Below are 11320 nucleotides of genomic sequence, written 5' to 3'. Positions count from 1 at the left end.
AGCGGCTCAAGAAAAGGCAAAAAGACCAAAAAAAAAAAAAAAAAAAAAGCCATTATTAAGGAGTTCCTGTGTGACTCAGTTCCGTGTGGTAATGAACCCAACTAGTATCCATGAAGATGCAGGTTCAATCCCTGGCCTCGCTCAGTGGGTTAAAGATTCAGTGTTGCCAGAAGCTGTGACTGATGACTCAACTTAGATCCCATGTTGCTGTGGCTGCAGCATATGCTGGTAGCTGCAGCTCCGATTTGACCTCTAGCCCAGGAACTTCCATGTGCCATGGTGCAGCCCTAAAAAAAAAAAAAGCCATTATTATTATTATTTTTTTTTTTCAGTGGTGAAAAAAAAATTTTTTTTTTTTTAAATTTTCCCACTGTACAGCAAGGGGGTCAGGTTATCCTTACATGTATACATTGCAACTACAGTTTTTCCCCCACCCTTTCTTCTGTTGCAACATGAGTATCTAGACATAGTTCTCGATGAAAAAAGCCATTATTAATAACACTATTTTAAGAGTTTCCACATGTCTCTGTGGGTTAAGGATCCTCACAATGTCAGTGCCGTGGATCAGGTCACTGTTACGGTGCAGGTTTGGTCCCCAACTGGAAATTTCTTTTTTTTTTTTTTTTTTTTTTTGGTCTTTTTTGTTGTTGTTGTTGTTATTGTTGCTATTTCTTGGGCCGCTCCCGCGGCATATGGAGGTTCCCAGGCTAGGGGTTGAATCGGAGCTGTAGTTGCTGGCCTACGCCAGAGCCACAGCAACGCGGGATCTGAGCCGCGTCTGCAACCTACACCACAGCTCACGGCAACGCCGGATCGTTACCCCACTGAGCAAGGGCAGGGATCGAACCCACAACCTCATGGTTCCTAGTCGGATTCGTTAACCACTGCGCCACGAGGGGAACTCCCAACTGGAAATTTCTACATGCTACCGGGTACAGCAAAAAAAGTAATAATAACAGTATTTTAGTCAAGGTACATTGAAATACTCAAAAGAATAAAAAAGATGTTATCATTGTAAACACAAAGAACTTTGAGCTTTCTTCATTTAGAGTGGAAGGGAAGAGAAGATGCCCAAGATTTGGTTCATTCAGACCTGCAGTCATTCGTTCATCCAAACAGCATATTCTAGGCACTTTTCATGCACACTGTCCACCTACCGGTTGAGACCATGCTGGACTTTCACTTGGTCCAAATCAGAATTCATTATTTACTGATTTTATTTTATTTTATTTTTATTTGGCCAGGCCGAAACATATGGAGTTCCTGGGCCAGGGGTCAGATCTGAGCTGCAGCTGGGTGGCCAGATCCGTTAACCCACTGTGCCAGGGGAGGGATGAACCCTGTGTCCACATGCCACAGAGACATCTCCCATACCCTTGTGCCACAGCAGGAACTCCTGTTTATTGATTTTCAATCCTTGGACAAGTTCTGTCCTTGAGCCTTATCTTTCTCATCTGTAAAACAGGGATAGTAATACCTTCTTTATTAGGGCATCGTTAGAGTGAAAAGTGCAGTCAGGTCCCCAGAAGTGCCTATAACCGGTGTTTTATAAAATGTACCACTGTTATTCCACTAGGTTTTGAGCACATGATGAAAGAAATCATAAGGCAGTCTCTCGCCATATTCCCCTTTCCCAATCTAAGAGGGCAGCAAAAAGCTTACAGAGGTTCCCCCCCGCCCCGCACCATGCAGTAATGTGAGATCTCAAAAGCCCTTTGGAAGCGTGCATTCGTCTTCCAAAATTTTTTGAGTTCTTCTAATTCTCTGTTACATATCTTTAGGTCTTGCAGCGTTACAAACACATCTGTGCTAAATCCAGCCGTTGTCCCAGGTCAAATGTTTAGCCGCAGGATGGAGAACCTCCCATAGCACCCTAGTTTGGTCGTGAGGAGGGCAGGGTGCCCAGAGGGCGGACTGCTAATGCCTACAGCCGGCCTTCTCTGGGTCTTCGGAAAGCTGCAGCCGAGGGGGCGTTTCTGAACTGCAGGGGCGGGCAAATGCCACGCCTCTCCCTCTCCACCTCTTCTGGGTGGGTGCCTGGGCTGGGAGCAAGAACTGAGGCTGAGCTTGCAGCCAGGTGCGAGCACGTGGGTGTCTCTGCTCGGAGACAGACTGTGTCGCGTGGTAGGTCTACCCGCTTCCATCCAACGGCACCTTCGGCCTCGCTTCGCCCCTTCACCAAGCTGCGGACGGCGGCAGCCGAGTCACCCCTTTGTCTCGCCGCTCGCACGCGTCCGCTGCACCCGGCTCCCGGCAGATCCTGCAGCGGCGCGTAGCTGGCGGCCCCGAGGCGGACCCGGGAGGCGGCGCGGCCTGGGAGGCGGGCCGCAGGCGTTCCACTCCCGGAAGCGAGTGATTCTTGGGCTCCTGCAGGCGGACCCCCGCGCCAGCCAGAGGTCCAGCATCTCCGCCGACCCTTCCGGGAGCAGCGTGAGCGGCACCGCCGCGGGAGCTGTGCGACCCCGGCCCGCACCCGTCTTGGCCGTCAGGATGCTGCCGGTGTACCCGGAGGTGAAGCCCAACCCGCTTCGGGACGCGAACGTCTGCTCGCGCGTGTTGTTCTGGTGAGCGCCCCGCCTGAGCTGTGACACCGCCGCCGCCGCGCCGGCGCCTTTCGGGAATAGAGGGTTGGGGCGAGCAAGAGCTTCCCGCCGGTGCCCAGGCCGCCCGGCTTCCCGCCGACAATGGGGCGGCCCCACGCGGGTCGCGTGGTCCCCACCTGAGCCTGGGCGCGCGGGGGCGGAGGAGCAGGGCGGGGGAGGAGGCCCTGGTGGCGGGGCCGCCGGGTGTCCCTGCCTTTCCTCTCTCTGCCCCGCCAGCCCGTAGGAGGAGGAGCAGGGGGAGCAGCTGGAGCAGGAGGGGGAGAGGCGGAGAACCTGGGCTGCCCAGTGGGAATCTACACCCAGCAGGAGAACGCGCTGCGCCCCCTCTCCACTCCCTACTCTGTGTAGCCGGCTTCCCCAGTATTGCTAAGGAGTTCGAAGTTCTGAGCTAAAGCTGCACCCTTTCCCCCCTAAGCAAGCATCTTATGAACAGCTTCCTTTATCTATTTAGTGCCCTGGACCAGTTGCCATCTTCCAATGTCCCCACCTTTTTCTGTATTCTTAGATGACAGCTGCGTACCAAACTGCACTGAGCTCCCTCTGTCTGTGTTTTTGTGACTGTGTCTCGCTCCCTCCCTCTCCGTGTGCGTCTCTCACTATCTTGGTACCTAGTTGTGGCAAATTACATGTGGGTGAAAAAACTACACTATTTTTTAATTACTGGGGCACACTGCTCTTGGGCACGTTTTGCTTTGGCCCCGGAGGCACAGCCAGCACTGGAGAATGAACTTGGCTAGCCTCTTTCCTATTGCAAATATTTCTACTTCCCCTTTTGAGGACCACTCTGGGGATGGGGTCCCTGAGGCCTGTGGGGTCTTATCCAGGTCTCTAGCCTTCAGAGAAGCAGTGCATGGTCTGACAGTGCTGATGGTCCGGCCCAGGAATCATTTGGTCCTAAATCCACTGAAGCGTCCTGAGCTGGGAGCAAACCCTGATGAAAAACAGCTTACAGAGGTGAAGTTCTTTTCCTTTTTTTTAGGGTCGCACCTGCGGCACATGGAGGTTCCCAGGCTAGGGGTCCAGTAGAAGCTGTAGCCTCAGGCCTATGCCAGAGCCACAGCAATTCGGGATCTGAGCTGTTTCTTCGACCTACACCACAGCTCACCGCAATGCCAGATCCGTAACCCACTGAGCAAGGCCAGGGATTGAACCAGCAACCTCTTGGATGTTAATCGCTGAGCCGCTACTGAACTCTGGTGAAGCTTTAACTAAAAGTTTTTATCTAGTAGCTAGGACTACTTAACTAGGTGGGCCTGAACCTTTGGCCTTTAATCACACTTGGGTCATTATGAGATCTTTTGTTTCTGGCCCCTAATCCATACTCTGATAATTTCCTTTTTAATGGGCCGGCCTAGCAGAGGGTCCCCAAGGGTTGGAAGCTTGTTTTGCTGGAGGTGTATTCAGTGTGTGTAGCTACATCTCTTGGCCATTTGGTGGCCCTTGAGTAAAGTAGAGCCTAGGCTTATGGGTGTGGTTACTGTAACTTCTGGCAGGGCAAGGAATTCTCAGAGCATCTTCTGTTTGTGGATTTTCAAAATGTATGTGTCTGTAAATGGGATAGGTGAGGACTTGTCTGATTTTGTTAGGCACCTGTGTCCAGTTTTCCTACTGCAGCAGCAGGAGCAATTTTTTTTTTAAGGGCCGCATTCTCGGCCTATGGAGGTTCCCAGACTAGGGGGTTGACTTGCAGCTGCAGCTGCCAGCCTACACCGCAGCCACAGCAACATGGGATCCAAGCTGTGTCAGCGACCTACACAGCCACAGCAACCCCAGGTCCGAGCCGCATCTGCGACCTACACCACAGCTCCTGGCCATGCTAGATCCTTATCCCACTGAGCAAGGCCAGGGATCAAGCCCAGGTCCTCATGGATACTAGTCGGTTTCGCTACCACTGAGCTGCAACAGGAACTCCCCAAGGATTTATTTCTGTTAGCCAAGTACATTTGATGCTATTTTGGTTGTTTTTCAGTCTTTTCCCTAGAAATCTTTATGCACTCTTCTGCTCACACATCGTTTCTATAAAACTAAATAGTTTTGAATCTTGAATCCTTAATTTTTTATGGTTAGTGTTTATTTATGTTTAAAACCGGGTATTTAATGGTAATTTATGCAATCTTTCATTTTTAACACTGTTTATTTCTAATTATGATATGATCCATATCCACTATTTCTAATTATGATATGATCCATATCCACGACTGTGTATTTTACTATATCTTCCCCCTTTTTTTTATATTCCCCAAAGTAAGATAATTGGAACTGGTGAAATGCCAAATGGTGTTCCAGCTTCTTATTGGGTATTAGCATTTTTTCTTAAATGTCATTTGTTTTCATAATAGTTGGCACTTAAGGGCTAAGGGGAGTCATACATTATGGCTACTGGTAATTATTGTGAATTTTAGAGGAGAATATATATTTCTTTTTTTTAAAGAAGTTTAAAGCTTTACAAGAAAGAAATAAGGATTTCTTAGCCAAGTGCACTTGGTTGATATTTTGGTTGTTTTGGTCTTTCCTCTAGAAATCCTTATGAACACCTGCATGTATGTACACATCTTTTCTATAAAATGAAATAACTTTGGATCCTGAACGCTTTGAAATTTTCTATAGTTAGCCTTTAAATTTTTTTTTTTTTTTTTTTGATCTTTTTGCATTTTCTAGGGCCGCTCCCGGGGCATATGGAGGTTCCCAGGCTAGGGGTCTAATCGGAGCTGTAGTTGCTGGCCTACACCAGAGCCATAGCAACGCAGGATCCGAGCCGTGGCTGCAACCTACACCACAGCTTGCGGCAACCCCGGATCCTTAACCCACTGAACAAGGGCAGGGACCGAACCCGCAACCTCATGGTTCCTAGTCGGATTCATTAACCACTGAGCCACAGCGGGAACTCCCAACATTTAATTTTTAAAACTCAGTGTTCACTTGTATTTTTTTCAGTCTTTCATTTTGAGTTAATGGTTTATTTCTAATTACGATGTAATGCATATCCAGGAGCATGTATTTTGATGCATGTTTTTCTATAGTCCCAGAAGTAGTAGAATAACTGGTGAAAGGCTAAATTGTTTTATATAAGATTCAGACCAGTTTGCCCTCTTAATAGCTATGGGCTTATTTCACTATCAAGTTTGAATATCTGAATTATATATATATTTTTCTAGGTGTAAAAGCTAAAAATAATGACAAACAAGTTTAGTTTAAATTTGATTTGGAGTGATGGAACCTTTTTTAATCTTTTTTTGTGTGTGTCAGTTGACCATTTATTTGTATTTTCTTGAATCATGTACTAAGTGATTTTTTTTTTCTATGAGGCATTTTTTCCCCCCTTTTTGGCCACACCCACAGCATGGGGAAGTTCCTGTGCTAGGGATTGAACCCAGTCTGCAGCAGGGACACTGACAGATCCTTAACCTGCTGAGCCACCAGGGAATTCCCCTATGAGGCTTTTGTATTTTTGAAATAACTTGTAAGAGTGCTTATAATATTTTACCAGATTTTCATTTGTCTCTTAATTTAGTTTAGAGGTTTCTAATTATATCATTAATTATATCACGCCTTTTCTCTCCTGTTGCTTTTGAAATAATGTCTTTTTAAAATCCCAGTATCACTGTTGCCTTGTTAACGCAGTAGGTAGCATGTCAGTTTCATAAAATCCTAGCATCGTCTAGAACTCTGTGAGCATTTTATTTTAACTCTTCTCATATAATTTCTGTTAGTAAAGGCAGATAGAATTTCTTTTACTGTTTGATATAAGATAGATCTCATTTTTTCCAAAACAGCCTATTTTCCCAATTTATTGAATAATTCTTCCTCCTTCCCATCATGGGAAATCAGTGGCACGGTTTCTGTGCTGTGTCCAGCTGGGCACTGGGATGTCCAGTCTGCTGGGACGCTCCCTGCGATATCCCTCCTGTCCTGCACAGCAGGCCTCTGGGGTGAGCTCTGCATTTCTCTCCCAGGCTTGTCCCAGAGGCAGCAGGTTGGGGGTTAGGAGAGGACCTGTCCCCAGAGGTGAAAGTTGAGCCAGGGACCAGATGCATTTGTCCCATGGGGAGTAGTTAAATCTTGGCTCCCTTGTGCTGGCCGTGTCTCAGTCAGTGAACTGTCACCTTGCAAAGGGAGTGCTATTGTGGAAACTGCCACTGGTGTCAAGACAGATTCTGGAGACTCTTGTTAGAGAAGCAGAGGACATGAGGGGATGAGAACTGACCGAGTGCTGAGATGGTTTAGAGGTTGCTCATGGTAGGACCTCAGTAACTCTCAATCGTGAATGCGTAGGAATATTTAATTTCAAGCTAGGATTCTTTGCACGTTCAGAATACCACTTGTATTAATCTTGTTCAGAAATCCAAATTTTGTAGAAGGAGGCTGCGTGGGCTCTCCAGGGCCTTTTCTGTGGCCTGGGCCTGCTCCCCTTTCTTAAGCATTTAGTTTGATTACTTTGGGTAATTTTATTACAGTAACGACAGCCCCAGCAAGGTGAACGAACACCCTAAAGATACACTAAAATTTACTACTAAGTCTTTACAGTGAAATAAATAGCGTAACCAATTTAAGTTTATCTCCTGAGGTTTATTCTTGATTTGGGGGTCTTCATAGTCCTGCATCTGGTCAGCCTGAGAGGTTTCAACTAGTGTCCTTTCAGATGTGTCTAGTGGATAATTTGCCTTTCAGAGTTTTCCAGGGGTCTCTCAACAGGTTGACTCCTTTCCCTTTGTTGACCTGAAACACATAGACTGTTAGATATTTCTCTCGAAGAGATGGATTTATTTGGTATCAGCAGAGAATTGCAACCATGGTGAGGCAGGTGCAAGACCCCAAAGGGCAAGGAAGGAGAGCACTTTTATGGAGATGAAGAGAATGTTGGCTCAGCCATACAAAAGAACAAAATAAATAATGCCATTTACAGCAACATGGATGGAGCTAGAGACTCTCATGCTGAGTGAAGTAAGTCAGAACGAGAAAGAAATACCATGTGATATCACTTACATCTGGAATCTAATATAGGGCACAAAGAAACTTTCCACGGAAAACAAAGTCATGGACTTGGAGAACAGACTTGTGGTTGCCAAGGGGGAGGGAGAGGGAGTGGGGTGGACTGGGAATTTGGGATTAATAGATGCAGACTATTGCCTTTGGAATGGATAAGCAATGAGATCCTGCTGTGTAGCACTGGGAACTATGTCTAGTCACTTATGATGAAGAGCATGATAATGTATGATGAGAATGTATACATGTATGTGTGACCGGATCACCTTGCTGCATAGTAGAAAATTGACAGAACACTGTAAACCAGCTATAATGGAAAAAAATTATAAAAAACAAAGAGAAAGAAAGTTGGGAGAGCCCATGGGTTTTCACTGAGTCCTTGCCATGAAAGAGGAGACTTACCTTCTTTTGGATGGCCTCTGCTATTGTTGCAGGCCCTGAGAGCTCCCCGCTCTGTTTGCTCAACTATTTAATTCATCTTCTGTTAATTTTTTTTTTTTTGGCCACTTCTTGGCCTATGGAGTCCCCAGGCTAGGGTTCGGATCTGAGCCTCAGCCTCAACCCAAGCTGCAGCTGCAGCAACCCCAGATCCTAAACCCTTGGGGATAGAACCTGCATCTCAGTGCTCCCGAGACACTGCTGATTGTGTTGCACCATGGCGGGAGCTCCTCTGTCAATTTTTTCACACCTCCCAGGGCTGTGTCTGCTCTGTGGGACACGGAGCACCTTCATCGTAAATCTCCACCTGTAGCTGTAAGGGGGCCAGGGAACTGTGTCCCATGAGATAAGCCCCTGTGGGCACTTTTCTGTGTTTTTGTGTCCGCTATGAGGCAAAAGTGGGTAGCTGTATGCAGTGGGAATAAATGCGCTGCAGAATCAGATGGACTCAGGTCTTCAGCCCTGCAGATTAAAATTAAAATTGGGAAACTGGGAGTTCCCATTGTGGCTCAGTGGAAACAAAGTTGACTAGCATCCGTGAGGATGTGGATACGATCCCTGGCCCCACTCAGTAGGTTAAGGATCCAGCGTTGCTGTGAGCTGTGGTGTAGGCTGTCTGTGGGGTAGGCCAGTAGCTCCAGCTGCAATTTGACCCCTAGGCTGGGAACTTAAACATGCCTTACCTGTGGCCCTAAAAAAAAAATTGGGAGGCTGGAGATGATCGATCCTGTTGCAACTCACCCAGTCCAGAGGTAAGGCCTCAGGTTGTGTGGGTATGTGTGTTTTTCTTTGCCTTTTAGGGCCACACCTGTGGTATATGGAGGTTCCCAGGGTAGGGGTTGGATGGAGCCATAGCCGGTGGCATAGCCACAACAAAGCTAGATCCAAGCCATATCTGTGACCTACACTGCAGCTTGTGGCAACACAGGCAATACTAGATCCTTAACCCACTGAGCAAGGCCAGGGATCGAATCTGCAGTCTCATAGTTACTAGTTGGGTTCATAACCCTCTGAGCCACACAGGAACTCTTGTTTTTACATTTAATGTCTCATTTAAACCTCAAACATTCCTTGGAGGCAGGTGGCCTGTGACAATACTCATTTGACATATGAGGAAATCCAGGTCTGGGAGGAGCCCCAGAGCTGGGGGCTCTGAGTGCCCCTGCTGGGACTCCACCCTCATCCTCAGCACACCCGGAGCCTGGCAGTGCTCCTGTCTGCCTGGCTTCAGTTCCCACGGGTTGAGTGAGTAATAAATGAATATGCTGACTCTAGCAGACATTTAAAAGTCAGATGAGTGACTGATAACACGTTTTACCTACATATGTCTGGAGCACATTTTCCTACCTTCTCTTTATTATGCTGCTTCTATGTTGCTGTGGGTTGTGGGTTGCTGGCATCCTTATCTATTCGATTCTTTCTTTCCTTTTTTTTTTTTTGCTTTTTAGGGCCACACCCCTGGCATACGGAGGTTCCCAGACTAGGGGTTGAATCAGAGCTGCACCTGCCAGCCACAGCCACAGCCACGGCAACACAGGATCCAAGCCACGTCTGCAACCTACACCACAGCTCCCAGCAACGCTGGATCCTTAACCCATTGAGCGAGGCCACGGATTGAACCCACATCCTCATGGATACTAGTCGGATTTGTAAAACACTGAACTATGAAGGGAACTCCTCTTTTTTCTTTTTAGGTTGTCCTGCGGCATATGGAGTTCCTGGGCCAGGGATCAGATCCAACAGCAGCTCCAGATCCTTAGCCCACTGTGCTGGGCCTTGGATTGAACCTGTGTACCAGCGCCCTCCAGAGACACTGCCGATCCCACTGGGCTATAGCAGGAGCTCCTCCATTCAGTTCTTAAGGCATCAACTTGTCAGTTTCCCTTGACGTCTTCAGCTCATCTGCTGACATTGAATCCCACTCATTCAGCTTCAGATACACCCTTGGAGTCATTCGTTCATTCAGCAATTCTTTCCTGAATGTGAGAGCATTAAATGAACCCAACACTGGTGAAACATTTAGCATAGTGTCTGGAAAACAGTAAGCAGTGGATAAACATCAAAAGATAGCCATGCCACCTTCCTCTTTTTAGTTAGTTGTACACTAGTATTTTCGTTTGGAAAGTGCCATGGTTTATTTCCCAGATAGGTGAAAAAGGTGAATTTCTGAGTCTCATTCCTTACTCATAAGACTGTACTCTCTTGGGGTTGGGGTAGGGTCAGGGAGGAGGTAGCATCCTGAAATCGGAATTTTTAGACATGCTTCCTGGGTGATTCAAATGTTAAAGTTTGGGAACCACTTCTCAGGTCTTTCTAAGCCTTCCAAGTCCGTTTCTATTTGAGCATGGTGAAAGATCAAAGGTTCTGATTTGGTACCGATTCTCTATGGCTTAAAGTATTCATTCAGGAGTTCCTGTTGTGTTTCAGCTGTAATGAACACAACTAGTATTCATGAGGTTTGATTCCTGGCCTCACTTAGTGGGTTAAGGATCTGGTGTTGCTGTGGCTGTGGTGCAGGCTGGCAGCTGTCGCTCCAATTTGACCTCTAGCCTGGGAACTTGCATATCCCGTGGGTGCAGCCCTAAAAAGACAAAAAAAAAAAAAAAAAATCAGCAAACTTCTGAGTGCCTTCTTTGTTGCCAGGTTCAAATCCATAAAATAAAAGAACATTTCTCTTCTCAAAGAGCTCACACCATCTAGTGGGGGAGGCAGGCATGATTATTCATTCTGTAAATACTGCTAGCTGCTGGGGAAAAAAAAAACCAAGTCCTAGGAAGTTCCTGGGCCAAGGAAAACCCTGGGCCACAGCAGTGACAACACCATATCCTTAACCCCATTTATTTATTTTATTTTTTTAATTTTTTGGGGTCTTTTTAGGGCTGCACCTGAGGCATGTGGAAGTTCCCAGGCTAGGGGGCAAATTGGAGCTGTAGCCTCTTGCCTATGCCCACAGCCATGCAGGATCCAAACCATGTCTGAGACCTACATCACAGCTCACAGCAATGCCAGATCCTTAACCCTTTGAGCAAGGCCAGGGATTGAGCTCAAGTCCTCATGGATCCTAGTCAGGTTTGTTACTGCTGAGCCACAATGGGAACTCCATCGGATTTTAAATAAGATAAACAAGTAATATATAGTGTGTTCGATAGTTGTAAGTGCTGAAAATGGGAACAAGGTTAAGAGGGAGACTGCATGTCTGTGTGTTAGGGGTGTGTGTGTGTCAGTTTTATGGGGGCCAGGGAGAGCTTCGCAGAGAAGATAACACACTCGAGTGATGGCCTGAAGGAGGTGAGGAT

General features: G+C 47.0%; 1 protein-coding gene and 1 long non-coding RNA gene across 4 annotated transcripts in view; one reads left to right on the top strand and one right to left on the bottom strand.

The window, feature by feature from the left end:
• Window positions 1–2021: 2021 nt before the first annotated feature.
• LOC100152536 (ATP binding cassette subfamily C member 4 (PEL blood group)) overlaps window positions 2022–11320 on the top strand; it is a 223180-nt gene continuing 213881 nt past the window's right edge. For all 3 annotated transcript variants that reach the window (XR_014819714.1, XM_084982092.1, XM_021065786.2), the window contains exon 1: window positions 2022–2564. Coding sequence is in view for 1 of the 3 variants with exons in the window: in XM_021065786.2 (XP_020921445.2) it covers window positions 2491–2564 (74 nt within the window). In the remaining 2 variants the exon portion in view is untranslated. The remainder of the gene's footprint in view (window positions 2565–11320) is intronic.
• Window positions 3607–10633, bottom strand: LOC146398675 (uncharacterized). The gene is made up of 2 exons (XR_014819715.1): window positions 9649–10633; window positions 3607–8532 (listed from the first exon to the last, which is right to left on the bottom strand). It is a non-coding gene; the product is annotated as an uncharacterized LOC146398675 (long non-coding RNA).

This window comes from Sus scrofa, chromosome 11 (genome assembly GCF_054392235.1).
Source record: "Sus scrofa isolate SSC_HxYL_T2T_F1_AM1 chromosome 11, Sscrofa_HxYL_maternal_Yorkshire_Landrace_v2.0, whole genome shotgun sequence".
Classification (NCBI taxonomy): Eukaryota; Metazoa; Chordata; class Mammalia; order Artiodactyla; family Suidae; genus Sus; species Sus scrofa.
The sequence above is the reverse complement of the archived record's forward strand: the minus strand, read 5'-3'. Positions and strand labels throughout refer to the sequence as shown.